The sequence below is a fragment of the Emys orbicularis genome, chromosome 2, assembly GCF_028017835.1.
Source record: "Emys orbicularis isolate rEmyOrb1 chromosome 2, rEmyOrb1.hap1, whole genome shotgun sequence".
NCBI classification, from domain to species: domain Eukaryota; kingdom Metazoa; phylum Chordata; order Testudines; family Emydidae; genus Emys; species Emys orbicularis.
This window is the reverse complement of record NC_088684.1, coordinates 43,405,120-43,430,348: the sequence shown is the minus strand read 5'-3', so window position 1 is coordinate 43,430,348 and position 25,229 is coordinate 43,405,120. Positions and strand designations below refer to the sequence as shown.

At 41.7% G+C, this 25,229-nt stretch overlaps 1 protein-coding gene across 1 annotated transcript in view; it reads left to right on the top strand.

Annotated features, from left to right (window-relative positions):
* The window catches only part of DPY19L4 (dpy-19 like 4), a 51,404-nt gene that overhangs the window by 5,780 nt on the left and 20,395 nt on the right, over positions 1-25,229 (top strand). Inside the window, exons 3-14 of the mRNA XM_065399506.1 lie at positions 349-473; positions 2,835-2,925; positions 3,990-4,111; positions 10,487-10,632; positions 12,591-12,714; positions 13,679-13,813; positions 15,275-15,406; positions 15,501-15,599; positions 17,999-18,072; positions 20,456-20,614; positions 22,992-23,111; positions 24,045-24,165. Coding sequence (XP_065255578.1) covers positions 349-473; positions 2,835-2,925; positions 3,990-4,111; positions 10,487-10,632; positions 12,591-12,714; positions 13,679-13,813; positions 15,275-15,406; positions 15,501-15,599; positions 17,999-18,072; positions 20,456-20,614; positions 22,992-23,111; positions 24,045-24,165 — 1,448 coding nt within the window. The remainder of the gene's footprint in view (positions 1-348; positions 474-2,834; positions 2,926-3,989; positions 4,112-10,486; positions 10,633-12,590; positions 12,715-13,678; positions 13,814-15,274; positions 15,407-15,500; positions 15,600-17,998; positions 18,073-20,455; positions 20,615-22,991; positions 23,112-24,044; positions 24,166-25,229) is intronic.

Genomic DNA, 25,229 nt, shown 5'->3' with positions numbered 1-25,229 from the left:
AGTTCAGTGCGGTTTTCTCTAGGATGTATTTTCTTCACTAGATTGTTTCAGAAATCATGACAGTTAATATGGGGGTAAATTTTCAGCATGATGTGTAGGTATTTATCTATGAAATCCCCATTCGGCATTAGTGAGGACTGAGGGATAAAACCCCCTTTCAAGGAATGCAACTCTGCTATATGGTTTCTTCATGTGTCTGCAATGAAATATTAGGTTAATTTTAAAGGCCTTAACTTGTTGAATTGAAAGTAAACTAGTCATAATGAACTTAAAAAAAAAAAAATTGGCACATTAACAAAAGTGCTGTATTTCTCTTGAGTATCTTTGCTTTTTAATATTCTTTTACAGATGTCTTATTTCAACGTTTTGCAAAGCTTTTCTTTGGCTGTGTCGCAGCTGTCACTAGCGGGATGATGTATGCTGTGTACCTTTCAACATATCATGAACGGAAATTCTGGTTTTCCAGCAGGCAGGTAAAAAAGTAGAATAGTTCTGAAATAATGTTATATTGTGTTTTTAATTCTCCCCATTAATCAGGATGTCAGGTTCAAACTTCTGGTTCCTGCTTTCAAATCCCTAAATCATGTAGCCTTTGCTTACGTTTGTGACAAGGTCGCTCCTTTGTATCCTTTCTGCCAATAATGCCAATCTTAATTCCCCTCATCTCCTCTAACGTATGTCTTCATGCCATTTTCTGTCCTGTTCTTTATGGTTCAAACACCCTTCTAAAGTCTCTTGGAGAAGCCTCCACCCCCAGCTCATTCAAATCACTCCTGAAAACTGACTTCTGCAGCAGTGCCTACATAATATTCTATGCACTATTAAAAAAAAAAAAAAATCCTAAAATGGAGCCACCCACATGTACATATGCCTAAACTGAGTAACTGCATAATGGTGGATATAATGTATGTCTGTCCTTCCCTCATCCCATTCTGGTGGATGCTGTATCCTCGCTCATTTAGGTTGCAAACTCTCTGAGAAGGGACCTGTCTTATCTGCTGCTAGACATTAGAAACTTCTTGGGTTCTAATTCCAGTTCTGACCCCAACTCACCCTGTGTCTTGAGCATATTATTAATGTGTTCCTGATTTCCCATATGTAAAATGGAGATAATGCTTTTTTTACAGGGATTTTGGATTCATTAGTAGTTAATATTTGCAAAGCACTATACCAGGGGTCGGCAACGTTTGGCACGCGGCTCGCCAGGGTAAGCACCCTGGCCGTCCGGGCCAGTTTTATTTACCTGCTGACGCGGCAGGTTCGGCCGATCACGGCCCCCACTGGCCGCGGTTCACCGTCCTGGGCCAATGGGGGCGGCGGGAAGCGGCACGGGCGAGCGATGTGCTGGCCACGGCTTCTCGCCGCCCCCATTGGCCAGGGACGGCGAACCGCGGCTAGTCGGGGCCGCGATCGGCCAAACCTGCCGCGTCAGCAGGTAAATAAAACTGGCTCGGCCCGCCAGGGTGCTTACCCTGGCGAGCCGCGTGCCAAACGTTGCCGACCCCTGCACTATACTAATGAGAGAGCTGTTATACCTTATGTATATATTTTAGTATGTAATCATCTAAACAAGCTTTGCTGGTTTCCATCTGGTGTTCTTGTTTTGACAACATCAGTACACTAACTAGGTTTTATACTTCTTGTCTTGTTGAGAAAACACTCTTTATAGCCAAAATAACCTAGAAGTTTTAAGAGGTGTGTTACACCCATATGATGTGTTTTACCTGTGTTATGTTGGCAAAAGGTGCTGTACTATATAAGATCTGTTCTAGATGTACTAGACCAGTGGCTCTCAAACTTTTTTACTGGTGACCCCTTTCACATAGCAAGCCTCTGAGTGCGACCCCCTTTATAAATTAAAAACACTTTTTTAATATATATTTAACACCATTATAAATGCTGGAGGCAAAGTGGGATTTGGGGTGGAGGTTGACAGCTCGCGACCCCCCCATGTAATAACCTCATGACCCCCTGAGGGGTCCTGACCCCCAGTTTGAGAACCCCTGTACTAGACCTACAAATATTTGGAAACCATCATGTTGATTTTTAAGCTGTCCCTGCAAAGCATTGTACGGACAGCTGATAGCGCCTTCTATATTTAGGTTGCTTAGGGCTTTCTATTCTAAGATTCTTGTGACCTCTTTTTAAGATACTTTAACGACTATGTTGTTCGGAGCAAGTCTCTAAAATTTTGCATGAGGAAAGCCCCTGGGTTAGAGAAGTGCCTTTTCTTTATCCTGTGACATTCTGTTCAGGTTTTGCTGAGATACAAACTGAAAATCACCATTTCTCTTGTCAAGTATCAGAAGGGTAGCCGTGTTAGTCTGGATCTGTAAAAAGCAACAGAGTCCTATGGCACCTTTAAGACTAACAGATGTATTGAAGCATAAGCTTTCGTGGGTGAATACCCACTTCGTCAGACGCATTGCTCAGAAAATTTTTGGCAGCATTGCAAAATAATACGTGAATATGAACATTCTAAAACCAGGCCCATGTCACCAAAGCAGCAACAGTGGGCGCGGCACTGGGAATGCCTGAGAGCTGCTAGGGCAGCTGTAGTGGTGGGAGGACAGAGCCTGGCCGAGCTTAGTCTGACTGATTTACCATGTGGTTTTGGGCAAGTCGCTTTGATTCTCAGTGTCAGTTTCAGGATTTGTACATTATAGGTAACAATACATATATGGCCGGGGTGCAGTGAAGATTAATATTTTTGAAGATATGGATTCATAACCATATGCTATATTACAAAACTAGCCTATCTGAAAATATGTGGGCTTTTAGAAGAAGAAATTATAGGAGGCAAATATATATTTAATTATTTTATTTTCTTCTAGGAACTTGAACGAGAGATTACATTTCAGGGTGACAGTGCCATTTATTACTCATTTTATAAAGAACTGCTAAAGGCTCCTTCCTTTGAAAGAGGTATGACAAACATTTATTCTAGTCACTTCTATATAGGTTTTTATACTGTGCTTATCACCAGAATATCTGAGTTCCTTCCAGTAGTACATTAAGCAACATGACAACACATGTATCATGTGTTGTTTGTTTTCTCATCCTCTTCCCAAAGGGAGATGCATGTGCAGTGAAGAGTCTTGTTTTAGTAGTGGTGTTGTCGGAGGAGCATAGTTTTTGAGCATGTTCTTTGTTCTGTAACTTTAAACAATCTTTTAGATTAGTTTACAGTTATTTATTAACTTTGAAAAGTCCTTTTTCCCCTTTGAGACAGTCAAACACTCTTGTAGATTAAGAAAGTTGGTTTTAGACTTCTATATAGGTATAAGGGTCAGAATCATTAAGAATCTCATGCTGACCGAACACTTTCAGATCTTTGCAAAAAAATAATAAACTCTCATCTACTCTATGGATTCCTTTGAGCCACCTTAGTTCGTTAATGGTGTTAATTGAAATTAATCTTATTCTGACGCTGAACTGTATGTATATAAATTCTGATTTCCATTTGTGAAGTTGCTGCCCTGTCTTCTGGAATTTATGCATGCATGTTTGTTTATTTATAAATATACATACCGCTTTTTTAAAGATGTGGATGATCTTTAATTTCTCAGTGGCTTTTCCCTTTCTGATTTTCATGTTAACCTCAAAATGTGATTAAGAAAGTATACACCAAATTCCATTGTTTGGGAAGGGATAAATTGCATCAAGTGAACAGTTTTAAAAATCATGCTGTATATTAGGAACTGAATAGACTATTTAAGCTTTAGGCAATGAACTTGGACTCTAAATTTAAAGGCTAGCTCAACGAATGTTTATAAATGGAAATAACTTAATGCTGACTTCCTCAAAATAATCAGAGTTAGGTTGCATCTAGCACAGTCCTTTCTTCTTCTTTTTAAATTATGTGTGGGTGTATCAGTCAGTAGTCTTAATAGTCTGATCTATTGCCATCCTGCTTTTACACTACTATTACTGTTGTTGTTCCTACAAGCAGGATAACTGATTTTAGAAAATATCTTTTCTGCTTTCAGGTGTTTATGAGCTGACACACAACAATAAAACTGTATCGCTGAGGACTATAAATGCAGTGCAGCAATTGACGTTGTATCCAGAGTTGATTGCCAGTGTTTTATATCAAGCATCTGGTAGCGAAGTACGTGTACCTCTTCGGCTTTGCTTTTATTTTTACAGTATGATATGGGTATGAAGTTTTGTTTGCTATGTGTGTTGAAAGGATGTGGTCTGAGCATAACACTGGGATCCAGGGTCTCCTGAGCTCTAATCCAGTCTCTGACAGGCTCTCTGGGCTTGTCTATGCTAGACTTCTTTACTTAGTGCTGTTTGTTCTTTACATTTGTAGCCTGTTTCAAAAGTGTGGGGAATGTCTACGCTAGCCTTTACATATGTTAACCCCTTGAGTTAATTGATAGTCAATTTGTATGTCTGCAGAAATTTATTGTAGACATATCCCACGTGACCTTGGGCAAATCACAATTTAGTAAGTCAGGCTTACTTCACAAAGGGAGGATTAAATAATGTTTTGGAAAGGACTTTGAAATCTAAATCTACCATACTGATTTAAATTGTTTCTGCAATAAAAGCTAGAAGGCCCTGCACAGTCTAGCCGGCTTCTGTTTTGAGCAGGTCTACACTTGAAAGTTTTATCATCATAACTGTTGGTTGGAGGGTGGTTTTTTTTCCATTCAGTAACACATCTAATGTAGATGCAGCTATACGGTTTAGAAGTGCCTTATACCAATATAGCTTATTTTGGTTCCCAAACTGGAACAAAGTATACTGGTATAAGCACTTTTATACTGATATAACTGTGGCCTGGTCAACAGTACAAATGCTTTGCCAGTATAGCTATACCAGACAAGCCCCCTAGTGTAGACACAGCTTATGCCTGCAGAAGGTGTTTTTCATAGTAACATCACACCTCCCCGAATATTTCGTGGACAGAAGTGCTCTTCTTTCAACATTGCTGCATCTGCACTGGGGTTTTGCTGGCATAGCTATGTTGGCTAGGGGCTGAGGGTTTTTTCACATCCCTGACCAAAATAGCTATGTTGACAAAACTTTGTAGTGTAGACCTGGCCTCCCTCTATGCTTTTTGGGGGGGGCATGGGGAGAGGTTAATCAGTATAGGTAAAGTGGCAAAATATTTACACTGAGGCCTGGTCTACACTAGGCGTTTATGTCGCAGTTAGCGCCGTTACATCGAATTAACCCTGCACCCGTCCACACCACGAAGCTATTTAGTTCGACATAGAGGTCTCTTAAATTCGACTTCTGTACTCCTCCCCAACAAGGGGAGTAGCGCTAAATTCGACATGGCCATGTCGAATTAGGCTAGGTGTGGATGGAAATCGACGCTAATAGCTCCGGGAGCTATCCCACAGTGCACCACTCTGTTGACGCTCTGGACAGCAGTCCGAGCTCGGATGCTCTGACCAGCCACACAGGAAAAGCCCCGGGAAAATTTGAATTCCTTTTCCTGTCTGGGCAGTTTGAATCTCATTTCCTGTTTGGACATCGTGGCGAGCTCAGCAGCACTGGCAACGATGCAGAGCTCTCCAGCAGAGATGGCCGTGCAATCTCAGAATAGAAAGAGGGCCCCAGCATGGACTGATCGGGAAGTCTTGGATCTCATCGCTGTGTGGGGCGATGAGTCCGTGCTTTCTGAGCTGCGCTCCAAAAGACGGAATGCAAAGATCTACGAGAAGATCTCTAAAGCCATGGCAGAGAGAGGATACAGCCGGGATGCAACGCAGTGCCGCGTGAAAATCAAGGAGCTGAGACAAAGCTACCAGAAGACCAAAGAGGCAAACGGACGCTCCGTATCCCAGCCCCAGACATCCCGTTTCTACGAGGCACTGCATTCCATCCTAGGTGCGGCCGCCACCACTACCCCACCACTGACCGTGGACTCTGAGGATGGGATATTGTCAACGGCCGGTTCCTCGGACATGTTAGCGGACGGGGAAGATGAGGAAGGAGATGAGGAGGACGAGGCAGTCGACAGCGCTTACAACGCTGATTTCCCCGACAGCCAGGATCTCTTCATCACCCTTACAGAGATCCCCTACCAACCGTCCCCAGCCGTTAACCCGGACACAGAATCAGGGGAAGGATCATCCAGTAAGTGTTTTAAACATCTAAACATTTATTTTTAACAGAACAGGAATATTAACAATAACAACAATGGGTTTCTCATGATTAGTGTGCCCTAGGCGCTTAACGTTTCAGTCCTGGGCAGTGCAACTATTGAAAAAAAATCTAACAATGTCCGGTTTTGCATGATTGTTCTGCCCAAGCCGCTCTACTGTTTAGTCCCTGCCAGTGCAGCTACAGTAAAATGCGGTCTATATGTCCGGGGATAGAGCTGAAATCCTCAATGGACATCTCCACGAAGCTCTCCTGGAGGTAATTGGAAAGCCTTTGCATCAGGTTCCTGGGGAGAGCGGCCTTATTGGGTCCTCCGTAATAGCAGACATTTCCGCGCCAGGAGACAAGCAAGTACTCCGGGATCATTGCCCTGCAGAGCATGGCGGCATACGGCCCTGGTCTTTGCAGGCTTTCCCGAAGCATTCTTTGTTTTTCCATGTCTGAGATCCTCATCAGGATGATGTCGCTCATGGTGACCTGCTTTGAATTAGGTAGGGGAATGTTAGTATTGGGACTGCTTGCCCGTTCCTTTACAGAACTGTAACCGGCGGTTTACAGCCACGCGGTGGAGGCGGGAGAGGGGCAGCATACAGGGATCTTTCCCTGGGACAGCCGCGAGGGGGTGGGACAGGGGCAGAGCTCATGCTTGCCGGATTGCTGGCAGCAGGGACTGGCGTTGCTTTCAATGTGAAAGGAGGCCAGTGCAACTATTAAAGTTTTAAGCAGCCACAAGTCTACGGCTTACCATGTCGGCCTGCTACACAAATTCCGGTGTCCTGTCCCGCTTCTCTGATCTGCACTGCAAGACCCCAGGCACTGAATGCGAAGGCCGAAAATTCGACCTTGTCCTGAGTGCGCATGTGATAGGTGCTGTGCATGGTCTTCTTTACAGAGAAAGACTATGTTCTTTGTTCACAACTAAATTTATCTTTCTGAGGAATTCACTCCCTTTTTCCCATTCCCACAGCTGTGACTGTCTCCCAACCCAGCCTGGCATCACACTCCCAGAGGCTAGCGCAGATTAGGCGTAGGAAGAAGAGGACACGGGAGGACATGTTCTCGGAACTTATGGGCTGCTCCCGAGCCCAGGCAGCACAGCAGACCCAGTGGAGGGAGAACTTGTCCCAAATGCACCGTTCACACATGGAACGGGAGGAGAGGTGGCGGCAGGAAGACCAGCAGGCGACTCAAACGCTGCTTGGACTAATGAGGGAGCAAACGGACACGCTCCGGCGCCTTGTGGATGTTCTGCAGGACCGGAGGCAGGAGGACAGAGCCCCGCTGCAGTCTGTAACCGCCCTCCCCCGCCACCAAGTCCCATACCCCCCTCACCCAAAGTCCAAAGAAGGAGGGGCGGCAGAGTCCGTGAAAACTCTCACTCCACCCCTGCAGACTGCTCTACTACTAGAAGGCTCTCATTCCCCAAAATTTGACAAGTCCTTTCCTTCCCGCCTCACCCAAGCCCCCGTCCAAGTTTCACCCCCCAGTTTCATGTGTAGTTGCTAATAAAAAATACGTTTCTGTTAATTACTGTTTCCATCATGTTCTTTAGAGGAGAGTCTGTCTGAAGGGGGGGAAGGGGGTTGGTAATTGGACAGAACAGTCACCTTTACCAGGGTACACAGGCGGGGGCAGGTTCAGCAGCAGGGCACACACACATTGCAGTCACTAGTTACCCTGGTCATTCTGGGAGATGGTTTTAGTGTTCTGTTGGGGGTGGGGGGTGCTCTGTGACTTTGTGGCGGGGGAGGGCAGTTACAGATCTTATGCAGCGGTCCTTATCCTGGATCACAGAGCCACGCAGCAGGGGATCTGTAACCGTCCTCCCCCTGCCACAAAGTCACATAGCCCCCCCACACACAGAGTCCCGAACAGGAGGGGTGGCAGGGTCCGTTGAAACCACCAGTCCACCACTGCGGAGCCTGTCATTCCTGGAGTTTGGAAGCGTCATTTGCATCACTACACTACACCCGCTCCCCACCACAGTCTGCGTCCCAGGTTCAACACTTTCCCACGAAAACAGTAATAAAGAAAACGGTGTTCATTAACAAAATTCAAGTGGTTTTATTTTTAAACGTGTGTTGGAAGGGGGGTAACGGGGTATGTAACTGGAGAGGATACTGAACATTTAGTGGGTAAAGAAACGGGGGCAGGTTCAGCTTCTCTGTACACAAACTGAAAAGTCACTGGTTACCCTGCTCACTCAGGAACCTAGCTTTCAAAGCCTCCCGGATGCACAGCGCGTCCCGCTGGGCTCTTCTAATCGCCCGGCTGTCTGGCTGGGCGTAATCAGAAGCCAGGCTACTTGCCTCAACCTCCCACCCCGCCATAAAGGTCTCCCCCTTGCTCTCACAGAGATTGTGGAGCACACAGCAAGCTGCAATAACAATGGGGATATTGGTTTCGCTGAGATCACAGCGAGTCAGTAAGCTTCTCCATCTCCCCTTGAGACGGCCAAAAGCACACTCCACCACCATTCTGCACTTGCTCAGCCGGTAGTTGAAGAGTTCTTTTTCAGTGTCCAGGGCGCCAGTATAGGGCTTCATGAGCCAGGGCATTAGCGGGTAGGCTGGGTCCCCGAGGATGACTGTAGGCATCTCCACATCCCCAACAGTTATTTTGTGGTCCGGGAAGTAAATACCTTCCTGCAGCCGTCTAAACAGACCTGAGTTCCTGAAAACACGAGCGTCATGAACCTTGCCCGGCCATCCGACGTTGATGTTTGTAAAACGTCCCCTATGGTCCACCAGTGCTTGCAGCACCATTGAAAAGTAGCCCTTTCGGTTGATGTACTGGCTGGCCTGGTGGTCCGGTCCCAGGATAGGGATGTGAGTTCCATCTATAGCCCCACCGCAGATTGGGAATCCCATCGCGGCGAAGGCATCTATGATGGCCTGCGCGTTTCCCAGGGTCACTACCTTTGACAGCAGTAGCTCAACGATTGCGTTGGCTACTTGCATCACAACAACCCCCACGGTAGATTTGCCCACGCCAAAGTGGTTCGCGACTAACCGGTAGCTGTCTGGCGTTGCAAGCTTCCAGAGGGCTATGGCCACTCGCTTCTGGACAGTCAGGGCTGCTCGCATCCGGGTGTCATTGTGCTTCAGGGCAGGGGACAGCAACTCACAAAGTTCAAGGAAAGTCCCCTTCCGCATGCGAAAGTTTCGCAGCCACTGGGATTCATCCCAGACCTGCAGCACTATGCAGTCCCACCAGTCCGTGCTTGTTTCCCGGGCCCAGAATCGCCGTTCCACAACATCCACATGACCCATTGCCACCGTGATGTCCTCGGTGCTGGGTCCCGTGCTTTCTGACAGGTCTGTGCTACTCTCAGACTTCAGGCCCTCACCGCGGTGCCGTAGCCTTCTCGCCTGATTTATCTGCATCTGCCTCTGGGAAAGGTGGATGATAAGCTGCGAGGCGTTGACAACGGCCACAACTGCAGCGATGGTTGCAGCGGGCTCCATGCTCGCAGTACTGTGGCGTCCGCGCTGTCACTGACCAGAAAAGTGCGCGAACTGATTTCCCGCCGGCGCTTTCAGGGAGGGAGGGCGGGAGTGACGGTTGGATGACGACAGTTACCCAAAACCACCCTCGACACATTTTTTTCCCCAGAAGGCATTGGGGGCTCGACCCAGAATTCCAATGGGCAGCGGGGACTGCAGGAACTGTGGGATAGCTGCCCACAGTGCACCGCTTCCAATGTCGACGCTTGCCCCGTTAGTGTGGACTCACAAAGTCGAATTACTGTCCTTAGTGTGGACACACACGTTCGATTTTGCAATATCGATTCCACATATTCGATTTAAGTAAAATCGAACTACTCTCGTAGTGTAGACATACCCTTAGAAAAGTCCTTTGTCTCTTTCCACTCCCCTGCTCCTCCCTACTTTGTTCTGCCCAAGCTGCATGATTGTATACTGTCTCTTGTCTCTTTTTCTATATGCTCCCTTGATCTTGGAATCTCATCTGTAACCTCATCTGCCATGCTTTCACTTTATCAAAGTTCCTCCTTTAAACTCTCTCCCTTCAAGAGGCCTATATACTTAAAATCTCACTGCAGTAAGGTGTTATCAAACCTGATCAATGGGAAATCCTCACTATTAATACAAACCCCAGATCATAGCACAAAGATGTGTGCTAAACTCTGATGTTAATTCACTCTGTTTTGTACACACACACACACACTCTATCCCGGAGCATTTTTATGTTGTATACTTAAAACATAAGCTCTTATGCTTATGGGAGCATATCTTATCCGTCTGTAAAGTATCTAGCACCCTGTTAGCAGTATATAGTCATAATTTACAATTTCAGCTCAGTTGCTACTATGTGTCTTTACTTTTATTTGTAATTTCAGGAGGTTATCGAGCCAGTGTATTTCTACATTGGTATAGTTTTTGGACTGCAGGGAATTTATATGGCTGCATTATTTGTAACCAGTTGGGTTATGAGTGGGACTTGGTTGGCAGGAATGCTGACCGTAGCATGGTTCATTATTAACAGGTAAGAAAAACACCTTTTATGTAATATAGTTTGTCAGTAAGGCACTTTAAAAATATTGGTAGAGCTGGTCAGAACATTTTTGTTGAAACATTTTTTTAAAATGTTATTTCATTGAAGCTGAAACGTTTTATGGAGATATATCAATTTCAAAGTTTTTGATGGGAAGGTTTTTGAAGTCCAAGATGGATTCCCTGGTCACAGAGTGAGAGAGAGCAGATGTTTCAACAAAATTCCATTTGGCAAAAACATTTAAAAGGTTTTGTTTTTGTTCCAGTGTGGAAGGAAAACAAATTTCAAAACCTTGACAATTGCCATGAAATGGAAATCTCATACTCTGGTCAGCTCTAACTGTTTTGGTTGTGATTCTCTTGCCTTGAACTTCATGCCTTGTGCATGTCTTCAAAGCCTCTTGGCTTTCTGAATCTGCTTTCTGTAGCAAAGTAGAATCTCTCTTATCTAGAAGACCCTGTTATCCACATTTGTTGTTTAGTGTGTCACTTACCTGAAAACTCCCTGTTATGAACCCCTATAAAAGTATGTTGAAGAGTTTAATGATGTGAATTGATTCTGAGAATAAACGATTGAGTTTAACTCCTAGTTTTGTAACTGATTTACTATGCATCTGTGATTTATTATTGGCTGTAAAGCACTTTGAGATTCTTGGAAGGAAAGACCTATGGAAGTGCAAAGTACTAATGATGTACAGTAGAACCTTGTTTATCTGACTTTCCATTATCCGTCTCTCCGTACCAAACAACCAGCACACACAGGTCCAGAAACGGGCAATCTCTTCTGTGGCCACTAGATGGCACTCCAGCCACACGCTTTCCCATTTTCCGGATTATCCGAATTTTTGATTATCCAGTCTGGACCTGGTCTTAATTAGATCAGATAAACGGGGTCCTGCTGAATTTAAGTTGAAAATGTTGAAGAGCACTTTCTTTGAGGAAAGGTATAAAGTCATCACTGTTCAGGCTGTGATCAGCAAATAAAAATGCTGTTCATTAGCTGGTTGGCTGAAGTACATGAAGTAGAAAAGGAAATGGTAATGGTGAATAATCTGTATTTTTTCCATGAGCAAGCAAAATTAAACAACTTTGGAAATTGAAAGCAAAAGTGGATACAGAGCTCTGAATGGACAACTGTGAGGGTATCTGGAGAAGCAAAAATTAGATGGGGATAACATTTTTTTCAAGTGCCTAAATGATGTAGGAGCCTAAATCCAATTTTCAAAAGTGACTTAGGCACTTAGAAGCATAAATTTCACTGAAAGTCAGTGGGATGTAGGTTCCTAAGTGGGACTTAGGCACTCATATTATTTAGGCATTTTTGAAAATGTTACCCTGTGACTCAAGTTGTGTGGAAGCTGTTCAGTCACTATTTATAAGAAAATCCTAATGTTTTTTTGGTCTTTGCGCTCCATCAATCAGTAATCTCCATTTTGTCAGTAAAAGTCTCAAAAGTAGGCAGATAATCAACAGGTGCTGGATTGCTGTTTGGTAATGTTACATGACTCCCGAGACATCATGCAGATATGTTTTAAGCAGTTGAGAAAGTACTTGTCTAAAAAGTATATTGCGTAATAGTTGTAAAGAATCTATTCTCTCTGCCATAAACCATACTTCATCTTAATGTGAAAGGCAGCCCTTATGGGCCCTGACCTACAAACCTTAGTCATCTGAGTAATCCTATTGACTATTCGTATGCATAAAGTGGTAGAATACTTATAGCTGAATAAAGATTTTAAGTCCCTCCATTTTGACTATGTTAAACTTGTGACTTTTACCAATAGTAAAATAGATTTTTGTTTCTAGTAAACAATGCAATGTATTAAAACACCAGTAACAGGAATGGTTTGCTAATAAGATATCTATGATAACCAGAATTGGTTTCCCATAATATTTTTATTCCATGAACAACTTAATAGTTCTGTTTTGTTCTTCTACGCTTTGTTTTAGGACAGATACAACAAGAATCGACTACTCCATTCCTTTAAGGGAAAATTGGGCATTGCCATATTTTGCATGTCAAGTTGCAGCTCTTACAGGCTATTTAAAAAACAACATAAATTCTTCTGCTGAGGTAAAACACAAGTACTTTCTTAACAAAATGCAACTAGTAGAAATGTGCTCCAAAGTAGTTACACCTTTGTCACCTTATTGTCTTTCTAGGCAGAAAAAGAAGAGAAAAAATTGTTTGCTTTTTGCAAAGCAGCCATCTGGAGTACACCTGGTACTTTAAAAAGCAACAGAGGGTCCTGTGGCACCTTTAAGACTAACAGAAGTATTGGGAGCATAAGCTTTCGTGGGTAAAAGAAGTGAGGTTCTTACCCACGAAAGCTTATGCTCCCAATACTTCTGTTAGTCTTAAAGGTGCCACAGGACCCTCTGTTGCTTTTTACAGATTCAGACTAACACGGCTACCCCTCTGATACTTGACACCTGGTACTTTAGTTTCACTGCAAAGTGAATGTTCCCCTGTCCTCTAATGTTACCATGGTGGTTGAGGGGAACAGTATGGGAATCAACCTTATACTAATGCCACCAACTCTCTCACATTTGAAATTTGTCAAAAGTTGTGTGGGGGGTTGTTTTTTGAGTTTTTTTGGCTGCATAAGGTTATAGAGAATTTGGTTCTTTCCTCACTATTCAGGGAGTCGGAAATATGGTGGTAGATACCTCTTCCTGTCCCTTGTCTAGGTTGGTAATTTCTTCTGACATGTCTCATATGATTTTGACTGCTTCAAATATGACCTCTTCTCTCCTCACTGAATAAAGACTAAACTGGGGAAAAGAAGAATTCAGCTAACTAAAAATTAGCTGCTTATCAATAATATTAAGACCCCTTACCATGCCCACCCCCACCATCCAGTGCAAAGAAAATGAAACTCCCTTCTGATAAAATTATGAACTCTTAGTTTAGTATTTTAATTCTTTAAAGAAACAATTTACATTACTAGTGAACTGATTTTTGTTTTAATTCTCTCAATTTTTCTTATGGCAGAAATACATAATAATTAAGTTAATGTTCTTCTGTGTTTCCCTAGAGGTTTTGCTACCTTTTGGTGAGTGCTTCAACATATACTTTCATGATGATGTGGGAGTACAGTCACTATCTGCTGTTTGTCCAGGCTGTGTCTCTCTTCCTGCTGGACAGCTTTGCCCTTGTGCAGACAGATAAGGTATTATGACTCTTCAAACTATTGATTGTTTGTTGGAAACTTGAATTAAACAACTACAGTAACTGCAATGTTTTGTTTCCACAAACTCCAAAGGGCATAGATTATCTCTGTTTGTGAGTTAGAGCCAAACCTGGAGTCCAGCTAAAGTACACATAACACTAGTCATGAGAATAAAGTGGCTTTAAGCTCATCTTTACACTCTCGACTTCCGGGGATCAGGGGTTGGCGGGGCCTGGTCTTGTCATAGAGCAATTTGAGGCTTAGGAGAGCCTGAGGGCTGCTCTAAGACTCACTGGCTGTAACACTTCTCCCCCCCCCCCCCAAAAAAAAAAAGAAAAAAGAAAAAGAAAAAAAAAAGTGGGGCCTGGACTGTTGCCATGAATTAGTGTACAGCCACATCTGCTTTGCTCTGGTCATGTCCCCTTTTCCTTTGTGTGTGGCAGCAGGGAGGGGAGGTGCCATGGGGCTTGTCTGCTGGCTCTATACTACTGGAAACTCACTTTGCACTGAATGATTCTCCCCTATAGTTGGTTAAGCAGCCTTTATGGCTGGATAACTTATGTAAACAGGAGGTTCAGTAGGGGGAAATATTTAAAGTTTGGAGCTACTCTAAAAATGATTATTCATTTTTATATTCAATCTTTTATTTAGGTTCTTGTACTGTACCCCTCAGCATGGTATGTGTGTGCCTTCCAGATTTCAAAAAAACCCGCAAAAGTAAACAAACTCCCCCTCCCCAAATACAGAGTGACTTACATCAACAAATTAGCTTCCTTTCCATTCCCCCACAGTGGGGAACAAGTTATGCACACCAACTCTTACATGCTTTAGTCCCAAACTGATGGGGCAATATTGCTGGTCTGTTGAAGAAACCACTATATTTTAAAATGCACATTGTAAATTCTTTCACTCTATATTTGCATATACATAAAGAATTGTAAGTATCAGAATTGCTGGATTCTGTTTACCCAGAGGTAAGTAATGGTAGCAAGTTGCAGTACCTACATGTGATCATTCTAAGTAGTGTGACATGGTAAGGTGATATGCAAGTGAAGTGGAAGAAAAAAAGTATCTCGTAAAACATAGCCTTTTAGTCATGCACTTTTACAAATGTGCTATGGAGTCACTGAGGGATAATTATGGAACCCCACCAACACTGCTTTTACATAGCTACCTTTCAGAGTAGAAATGTACTTTCTGATATCTCTGGATGGGAGGATGGGTGTTTAGCTAGAGTCTGTCTTCTTCAGCATCAGGTTAGCAGGGCAACACTGTTTATATTTTACACTATACAAGCAATTTTTTGCAATAGACAAAAGTGGAACCACTTTTAAAATACTGAATTCTTAGGATTGTGTGGTAAAAGGATTCACAAATTTCTTTCACTTGTAGTTGTTCCACTGTTTTGTAAACAAGGTATGAACTATAGGTTTGTTTTATTTTTATTTTTTTTCCCAACAGGTGCATGAAGTGTACAAAATCTATCTGTTCTCCCTGTTCCTGGGATATCTCTTACAGTTTGAAAATCCAGCTTTATTAGTATCTCCATTACTAAGCCTTGTAGCAGCTTTAATGCTCTCCAAATGCCTTCAGGTAATTGGGATATCGTTTTCTGATTCGGTGTGTAGTTTTTGTTGTTTACACTGAACTCCAAATAATTCACATTTTTAAATATTTATTTTTGCAGATGAATATGAAAAAAGGCACATTTATTTCAAGGATGCTAAAAATAATGTACTTTTACTTGGTATTTACGATATCAGTGACAATGAATTTCTTACTGAAGGTAAGATTTACCTTTAGAAAGAGACATTTAATTTGTTGATGTCCTATAGGGAGGGATGCAGTTATGTCTTTATAAAAGTAATCTTAGCAAAAAAACCTTTTCAAATGATGCTTATCCTGTGAATCTGTTGTTGGACTAGGTTAATGGAAAATGGAAGAATTAAATCTTTAGCCACTTTTGTTTTACAGGGGAAATATACAAATTAGGGCTGTCAGTTATTCACAGTTAACTCAAACGATTAACGCAAAACAAATTAACTAGATTAAAAAAAAGTCTTGATTAATTGCAGTTTAATCGCATTGTTAAACAATAATAAAATACCAATTTAAATTTATTATAAATGTGGATGATTTTCTACATTTTCAAATGTATTGATTTCAATTACAACACACAATACCAAGTGTACAGTGCTCACTTTATATTATTATTTTTTTTACAAATATTTGCACTATAAAAAAGTTAAACAAAATAAATAGTATTTTTCAGTTCACCTCATACAAGTACTGTAGTGCAATCTCTTTAGCGTGAAAGTGCAACTTACATATGTAGAATTATGTGTGTGTGTGTATATATATTAATAATGGCACTCAAAAACAAAACAATGTAAAACTTTAGAGCAGTGGTGGGCACTCTGCGGCCCGCAGGCAGCATGTGGCCCATCAGGGTAATCCGCTGGCAGGCCGCAAGACAGTTTGATTACATTGACCGCCGCAGGCACGGCTGCCCGCAGCTCCCAGTGGCCGCGGTTCGTCGTTCCCAGCCAATGGGAGCTGGGGATGGCGGTGCCTGCAGCAGTCAATGTAAACAAATTGTCTCACGGCCTGCCAGCGGATTACCCTGACAGGCCACAGGTTGTCCACCACTGCTTTAGAGCCTACACATCCACTCAGCCCTACTTCTTGTTCAGCCCCTTGCTAAGACAAACAAGTTTGTTTACATTTACAGGAGATAATGCTGCCCACTTTTTATTTACAATGTCACCTGAAGTGAGAACAGGTGTTCGCATGGCACTGTTAACTGAATGGAAAAATACTGTATCTTTTGTTTATCTTTTTTACAGTGTAAACATTTGTAATCAAAAATAATAAAATAAAGTGAGCACTGTACACTTTGTATTCTGTGTTGTAATTGAAATCAATATATTTGGAAATGTAGAAAGATATCCCAAAATATTTATAATAAATTTAAATTGGTATTCTATTATTGTTTAATAGTGTGATTTTAAAACTGATTAATCGAGCTATTTTTTAATCCCTTGATTAATTGCGATTATTTTTTTAATCGTTTGACAGCACTAATATAAATGTGAACAAAGTGAAAATATGTAGTTGCCTCTCATAACTCAAGCATTTTTATCCAAAATAACACCTTTTGGGTTGAAACTAAAGCCCAGTCTACTCTGTCATAGAAACAGTCTGTGAATCATATTTTAAATTGTTTAATAAATGTGCCTCAAGCACAATGTCTGTTATGGCTTGGCTGGCCAGTGTGAATGGGGCAAGCATTCAGATTTTAAAATGATGTTCTAGCCTAGGGAAAAGAGCCAGCAACCAGGAATAGGTGTGAGACATTTTAAGATAGACATTAATTTTCATTTTCATCTGGAACTCGGGAAGGAAGAATCTGTCTTAGTGGGAGTCATCATGGGCTGGGATTAGACAATGGGATTTTGCTTTGGCTTAGCTTTATGTTTTCATGACTAAGTACCTCTTCTAAGTCAAGGCCTTTTTTAAAAAAAAAAACTTCCTGCACTCGCTCCCTCCCAAATTCTTCTTGGTTTGTATTACTTAAGATAGATTTAAAAAAAAAAGTCAATACAAGATTTGTGAGAGAACACTCAAACGCCTTCCTTTGCTTGCTGCATTAAGCGTGGGTCTTATGCTCTTGGAGCCCCAGAAAAATTGGCTGATTTTGTAAAATGCATGAGCTGAATTATCTAGCCAGAACAAAGTGAGTTAAGAAAAGAGTGTGAATGCTAAGGGATGTAGTTTATTTGAAGGTATCTGAAACACCCACAGCTTTTGGCTAAACCGGGGCTCTGTTGACTAGGGGAGTCAATTACCATCCTCTTTGGTTTGCTCTGTGCTGGGATTATACCCAGTTTGCAGCTTTCACCCTGCTGGTGGCTGGTCTGGTGGAAGCTGGCTGGCAATTCTTCACTCTCCTCTCCATTTGGAGAACCTGAATGAAGTGAAAAGTATACAACCTTCTGGGAAACACTAAGCAAAATTTATTTAAATGAGATTTTACTGTATTATGAAATTCCTGAACTGATGACAGCTTTGTTTTAACTATATTTTTGGGGTGCGTTGTTATTCCCTGCACTGTTTTGTAATCTGAAGGAAAAGAAGGCTATGTTACAGGTGCTACTTAGTTATCTTCGCTTAATTTTTTTTCAGACATTTGTTCCCCATAAAGAAAATGAGCATGTGTTGAAGTTCCTTGAAGTAAAATTTGGATTAAACACAACTAAGTAAGTTTGAGCTATTTATTTACAGCTGTCTAAAATACATAGAATTTTGAAATTACTTTGAAAAATACAAGCATTTAAATGCAGACGCTCCTAATATTTTGTAGGAGAACTTAGGAACTAATTTTCTACCTTCTTTTTTAAAACAAAACTTTAGAAATTTGGCACATACAGGATGTGCTTGGGGTTTCTGGAATTCTGTAGCACTTCAGTGCCACTTCCTGCAGCAAGGGTAAAAGTTTCTGGTTTGTTTTTTTTAATATTTAAACTCTGCATCAGAGAGCCCTGAAAACATCCTACTTCTAACCAATATTTCTAAGCCCTGGTCTACACTGGGGGGGGGGGGGGGAATCGATCTAAGTTGCGCAGCTGAAGTCGACGTACTTAGATCGACTTACTGTGGTGTCTTCACCGCGGTGAATCGACTGCTACCACTCCCCCACCAACTCTGCCTGCACCTCTCGCGGCACTGGAGTACAGGAGTCGATGGGAGAGGGCTCGGGGGTCGATTTATCGCGTCTAGACTAGACGTGATAAATCGATCCCCGCTGGATCGATTGCTGCCCGCTCATCCGGCGGGTAGTGTAGACATACCCTAATAATAGTGGTAGACTAAGATGATGATGATGGGAAACCATGGAGCTAAATTCATATAGTCTAGAAAAGGGAAGACTCTGGAGAGAGAGAGAGAAGGCATCAGCAATGAGTATTGTTACCTCAAACGTATTTTTGTAAGTAAACGGAGGGAATTCTTGAAAGTTTTGGAAGATTGTAAGACAAAGCGCTGTAATCCTTAAGGTGAGAAGAAAATGTTAGGGCTGGATATTAAAAATGTGTTCTTAACCATAATAATGGGGCAGGGAACTAGAGTACCAGAGCCAATGACAGGCACCATCACTGCAGATATTCTAGAATATCTTAAATGAGACATAGGTAATGATATTGAAATATGCACTTTGTTGGACTCTGAGAGCTCCTAGCACCTGAGGCCAATGTTTACAAACTCTGTACAGGAAGTTCTACCATCTCCACTGAAATGCACTTGCCTCTGTACAAAATGACTTCACAGCATTTCAGGACAGGAAGTAAAGAATACAATTACATACAACTGAAATTTCTGGGGGAATTTTAGGAAGGCAGAATGTAATAAGCTTAGCCAAGACACAGTGATTAACATTCCTATTTTTCCTGAAAGCTCCAGAAAGGGTCTTTAATGGCTACATTTTGTCAGGATTTTGGTTTTATCTCAACTAACAGGTGTGTTAGAGATCTGTATTTGAGACTTTTTACAGTGATTGGATTATGTCACTTTTAAGACACGGAGTTACTCCCCTTAAATCAGTAATTGAGACAAATGGATGAGAGTCCTCCTGGATAATTGTGAAACTTCCCATTAGAATTATGGGAGCTTGATCTGTACTCTCACAATTTCCTGTCTCTCTTGAGGTTATCTTAGAAGGCCTGTTAAAATCTCTCACAATCCATGCTTCTGGGAACAGCGCTGGAAACTGTGGGATAGGTACCAAGATGACAGTGCAACTAAATTTGTTTAGAACAAAACTAGAGGGGACATGGGATTGCGGCACAAGAGTTGTTAAAGTGACTCATCACTAGTGCCCACTAATGTGGACACAGTGCACTGTTCATCCTTAAACTGGTTCTGTCCAGACACGTTGATTGAAAATGGTTTGATTCTCTAGAGTAGATGCAAAAAGAAGAAAAGAGGGAGGAGAAGAAAGGGGGTGAGAAGTCCTAGTAAAGATACAGGAGATGAAGACATGGACAAATTCAGTGCATCATTTACATCATCAGTTTTACATTCCAGTAGAGGATATTGATTTCTAGCAATACATAAATTAAAGACTAGACTTTCTCGGTTCTCTAGTTGAATTCTTTTGTGAGAGGAAGGAAGGAAGGATTGTCAAGTGATTAAGACCCAGGACTGGAACTTGGGAATTCCATGTTCTTTTCTTGGCTCTGCTGTAAGCTACCTATGTGATCTTCGATAAACTAGCTCAGCTTTCAGTTTCCTTCTCTGTGAAATGGGGATAAACACACTTCCTTTCCTCAAGAATAAGTCATTAGGTTTAATTCATTGATATCTGTGAAGTACTTTGTGATTCCCCAGAATGAAGTTTTTAGAAATGGATTTTTCCCTGTACAGAAGTGCTTATAAAATGTTATAACCTGCTCTTTTCAGATCACCAAATATACATTTCAAGGATGAGTTTATGAGCTGATTTAAAAAAAAAAAAAAAAACATGCTTGCAAAACCATTATATATTTGAAAAAAAATTGTTATTGGGGAGGAAATATATTAATTTGGATTCAGCTGAGCAGATAAGCTAATAATTTCTTTTTATATGTGATATTTCTACCTTACTAGGAACTTTACAGTGAACTGGCTTCTTTGTCAAGAATCCCTTCAGACACCATCTCAAGACTTTTTTTTGCGGCTAACTCAGTCATCTCTATTGCCTTTTTATATTTTAGTATTAATTATCTGCCTTTCTTCTGTAACTCAAGTCATTTTTAGGAGAATTAGGTAAGTGGTTTATTTTTTATCAGTTATTTTTATACAGCTAATTTGAGGATTATGAAATTATATATCAGGGGTCGGCAACGTTCGGCACGCGGCTCGCCGGGGTAAGCACCCTGGCGGGCCGGGCCAGTTTTATTTACCTGCTGACGCGGCAGGTTCGGCCGATCGCGGCCCCCACTGGCCGCGGTTCGCCGTCCCGGGCCAATGGGCGCGGCGAGAAGCGGCACGGGCGAGCGATGTGCTGGCCACGGCTTCTCGCTGCCCCCATTGGCCCGGGACGGCAAACCGCGGCCAGTGGGGGCCGCGACCGGCCGAACCTGCCGCGTCAGCAGGTAAATAAAACTGGCCCGGCCCGCCAGGGTGCTTACCCCGGCGAGCCGCGTGCCGAACGTTGCCGACCCCTGTTATATATGAACGGTTAGTTGTAATCTTCTGATAGACCAGGGTTTAAAACTGTATAAAACATTTATGAATTTAGCGATAGCTTGATAGCAAATATGAGTGGAAGAGAGCTCCATAGATAATTCCCTGATAGGTAGTACATCACCCTCCCTTGCTGCCAGAAGAGAGGAGGCCTGGATCCTTCTAAGAGCTTCTTGTGTGTCAGCCTCTGACTAGTGTGTTTCTGCTGCAAGAGGATTTATGTTTCTCTAGTATTTGTCTTCACCACAACCTCCTGGCTGCCATGAATAAGGTGGAGGAATGGAGAGGATCTCCAGTAGTCGGCCTCTCCTCTGTCTTTTTTGGCCTTGATCTCCTGTTATGAGTGCCTGCGTCTTCTGCTGCTGAGAGCCAAGCAGTAGAGTAAAACTGACTTGATTCCTTTGTTTCACTGTGGCCCACAGGATTCTGAAAAGAACCAATGAAACTGACTAGTGTCCTCTTTGAGTATGGCTTCACTGCGCGCGCGCGTGTGTGTGTGTGTGATTGCAGCAGATGTAGGCATACTTGAGCTTGCTTTGATTGAGATAGCTCACTAAAAATAGCACTGAAATCAGGGCAGGGCAGGCAGTTGCATGGGTTAGCCACCAGAGTACAAGCCCGCCTGGGTACACACTCAAGTGTCTAGCTCATAGCACCACTTGTGCTGTTGCAGCTACACTGCTATTTTTAGTGAGCTAGCTCAAAGCTAACCCAGGTGTGCTTACACATGCTGCAGTCAAATCCCCTGAATACAGTGTAAACATACCCTTAGTTTGAATCTGTTTTTGCTTGGTAAAACTGTGAACAGTAGAAGAGGCAATGGAACTGTCTGCAGGCTTAGAATGGCACCACTGCATAGGTCCTAATATAGAAGGTTATCTTTGAAATCTTAAGTGCTAGAAAATTACCTTACTCGTTTCTGAAGAGTTTACATTATGCTGAATGTAATGAAAGGTATAGATTCCCTCCTATGCCAGGTCAAGCTTCCCACTTGTGAGGGGTAAAGATGAGAGTGGATTTTTCAAAATCTGTCAGACTTTTAGAAGATGAAGATTATGCCATATTTATTGGAAAGTTGTTTCCCCTGAGATTTGTAACAAGTAATCAGCTTTGATGCATGATGATTTTGTCAGTTTTAATTTTCTCATTCTTCAAATTGATTTTCACTTGTAATAATCATGACAACTTTGTGACAAGCAGTGACTTCAATTTGTCCAACAAAACTCTTTTTCGGAAAATCTAAAAAAAGTCCAAAAATTATTTTTTGATTGTGAAGTATTAATAGTCTTAGTTCTCCATTTTGTCACAATTAAGTTTATTATTGTGATGTAGCTTAAAATAATTTTATGATTGAATAAAATCTATTCCTTCCCATTCCACCCCTCACCTTCCAAGTTGGTGAATGGATTTGTTTTATATATGCAAGATAGCAACCTAAATCTGATACTACTAGGATCTGTAATGATGAGATTGAACTGTCTTCCATCCTTTTTTCTGTCCTCATAGGTGCAGTTTCACTGATTTTACAGCTTGTAGTTGGGCTAATAATATGACAAAGCATGGTTTAGCTTAAGTACAGCATACTTGAGTGCAGAATAGTTACGTGTGTGAAGCCTTCTTACTCTTGAATTAGATTCTCTGTTAAAGTTATTTATTATTTGTGTTATCGTAGTGCCTAGGAGCCCTAATCATGGACCAAGCCATGGAGCCAGACAAGCACAGAACATAGACAGTCCCTGCCCCCAAAGAGCTTACAATCTGAGTACAAGACAAGAGACAGAAGATAAATACAGACAGATGGACAGGGGGTACAAGGAAACAATAAGACAATATTGGTCAGCATGTTAGATAGTGGTATCAGCACACCAGTGGCCTAGCTGTTGTCAAATTTTTTGTAGGTATCACAGCTTGAGACACTGTGTGAGATAAATGCTGTTTCATTTTCTTCCAACTGCAGTGGTGAACCACTCAAAGAAAAAATTACACTTGACAATGGCCGAATTGGAGAGAGGCCAGAGATAGCTTATCATGTAATCCACACAATGTTAATGGGTTCTCTTGCAATGATGTTGGAAGGGTAAGTTTTATATTGATATTTCTGTTTTGAAAGTGGCAAAATATTACTAACTGGTCATGGTACTTTAGTCACCCTTTTAGAAGTTGTCCAAATTGTCCCCCTCCCACATTCTTCTCTGAAACCCATTTGACATACAACACTACTAATTACTCTAGGAAATAGGTGAGTGAGCTTTGCCATATATCTCCAACAACAAAAAAAGTAGACTATGCTTAAGTGTCTTTGGTTTCTTGAACCCATTTTCTTAGGTTTTTCCCAGCATAAATCTGAGAAGTTAATTGGAACAAATTTTTAATCATTCCCCCGTTGGTCTTCAAATTCAGCTGCTGTGCTAGCATTCTTTTTAAATTCCTATGTTCCATTGAAATCTTATGTAACTTTTTGATGCACCAGGTAGTTCATGGTTAAGGCCATTCTTGAATCGTGGGATGGTTGTCCAATAATTGCTGCTGAGTTGTGGACAAGCCATGAAAATTGTGGAAAAGTAATAATGGACCTATTTGTGGTAATAAGGTCCATTATTACTTTTCCACAATTATTTGCTGTCAGGAGCCGGGGCTCCCACTGTCAAAATTGCACTGAAAGTCTAATATCACAGGAGCCGCAATTTCCAAAATATTGCAAATTAAGTAGGGCCTTATTCATGGTGTATCATGGAAACTAGAAATGGAAAAGACCTCTACTCCATCTCATTGTCTGTTTAGAACATCATCAGATGTGTGTTTTGACATGTCAAGCAACAGCAAAGCAGTTTAAAAAGATATTCTGAACATTTATTCTTATGACACTATATGTAATGCTGTTTAGACTAGAACAATGGCATTTTCCAGACTGTTAGCCAAATACATTTTAGAGTCAGGTGTGTGTTTGTGTCTGGAGTCTGAATACAATCTGTGCAATGTCTCATCTTTGGATTTTTGTGGTGTTTCCCAGCATAAAGTACCTGTGGACTCCCTATATGTGTATGCTTGCAGCATTTGGTGTATGCTCCCCTGAGCTTTGGATGACGCTTTTCAAATGGCTTCGACTGAGAGCTGTACACCCAATATTGCTGGTGAGTCATCATTACCAGTCATTTTTAGCCATTGGTGGTAGTTGTTATAGCTAATGAGTACATCTCTTTTATAAGTGATGAGGAATTGAGAATTCTAAAGAAACATTTAAGGTTAGAAAAATAGGGCAGCCTGGACAAATGTATATTTAATTGTTGGGAAAGATTGAAAAATTGTCAAACTAAACAATAGCTGGAATTATTCATATAAGGTTTGTTGAGACCATTTGTCTGCTCATGTTTATGCTACAGCCTCTAATCAGGGTTTAAGAGGGATAAATGCTGCAGTGGGAATCAGGACCACTTCTGTTGTAATCCCAGCTCTACCACTGATGTGATGAGTGGCCTTGGGTAAATCACATCTCTTTTCTGCCACATTTTACCATTCCATAAAATGGGAATCATATCCAGTTACCTGATTCAAGGGTGCTCTGAGGAATAATTATTTATTGAATGTTTGTACAATGCCTTGGACATGTCACTTGCTATGTAAATGCTAAGCAGTAGTACTCTGTAAGAATTGCCAAGGCAGTTCTTCCAGTGGTAATGTAGTTGATACCAGGTTATGTAAGAACATCTATTTGTTTCTATTTCATGTTTTATTTTGTGCCTGCAATTAACTGATCTACTGCAGTTTTAATTGTCAATAGATTGCTTTGCATACATTCATTACTAGAAATTACCAAAAGAGTGTTATACTACTCCTTCTTTGCAAGACAAGGTTGATTAGCTGAAATGCTGCTGTGCTGTATAATAGGCTGTTCTTTTGTATTAATCCTGGGATTCTGAATGAGAGAATAAATACGGTTAAAGGGAATTGAATTGCACTTTTCATTCTTTCTTTTTTTCTTTGTCTCTTGATCACCTTAGTGAGAGAGAACCTGTTCACTCTTGCTTCCTTCCCCAGCTCATGTATGCACTTCATCACTGTTACTTGAAGAATGAACTATTCAGACCCAATACTACTAAAGTTACAGTGAGCCAAATTCTGCAGTGTTTAATCAAGTAAAATCCTGTTTGTTCATATTGAGTTTTGCTTGATTAAGAACTGCAGAATTTGTCCAAAT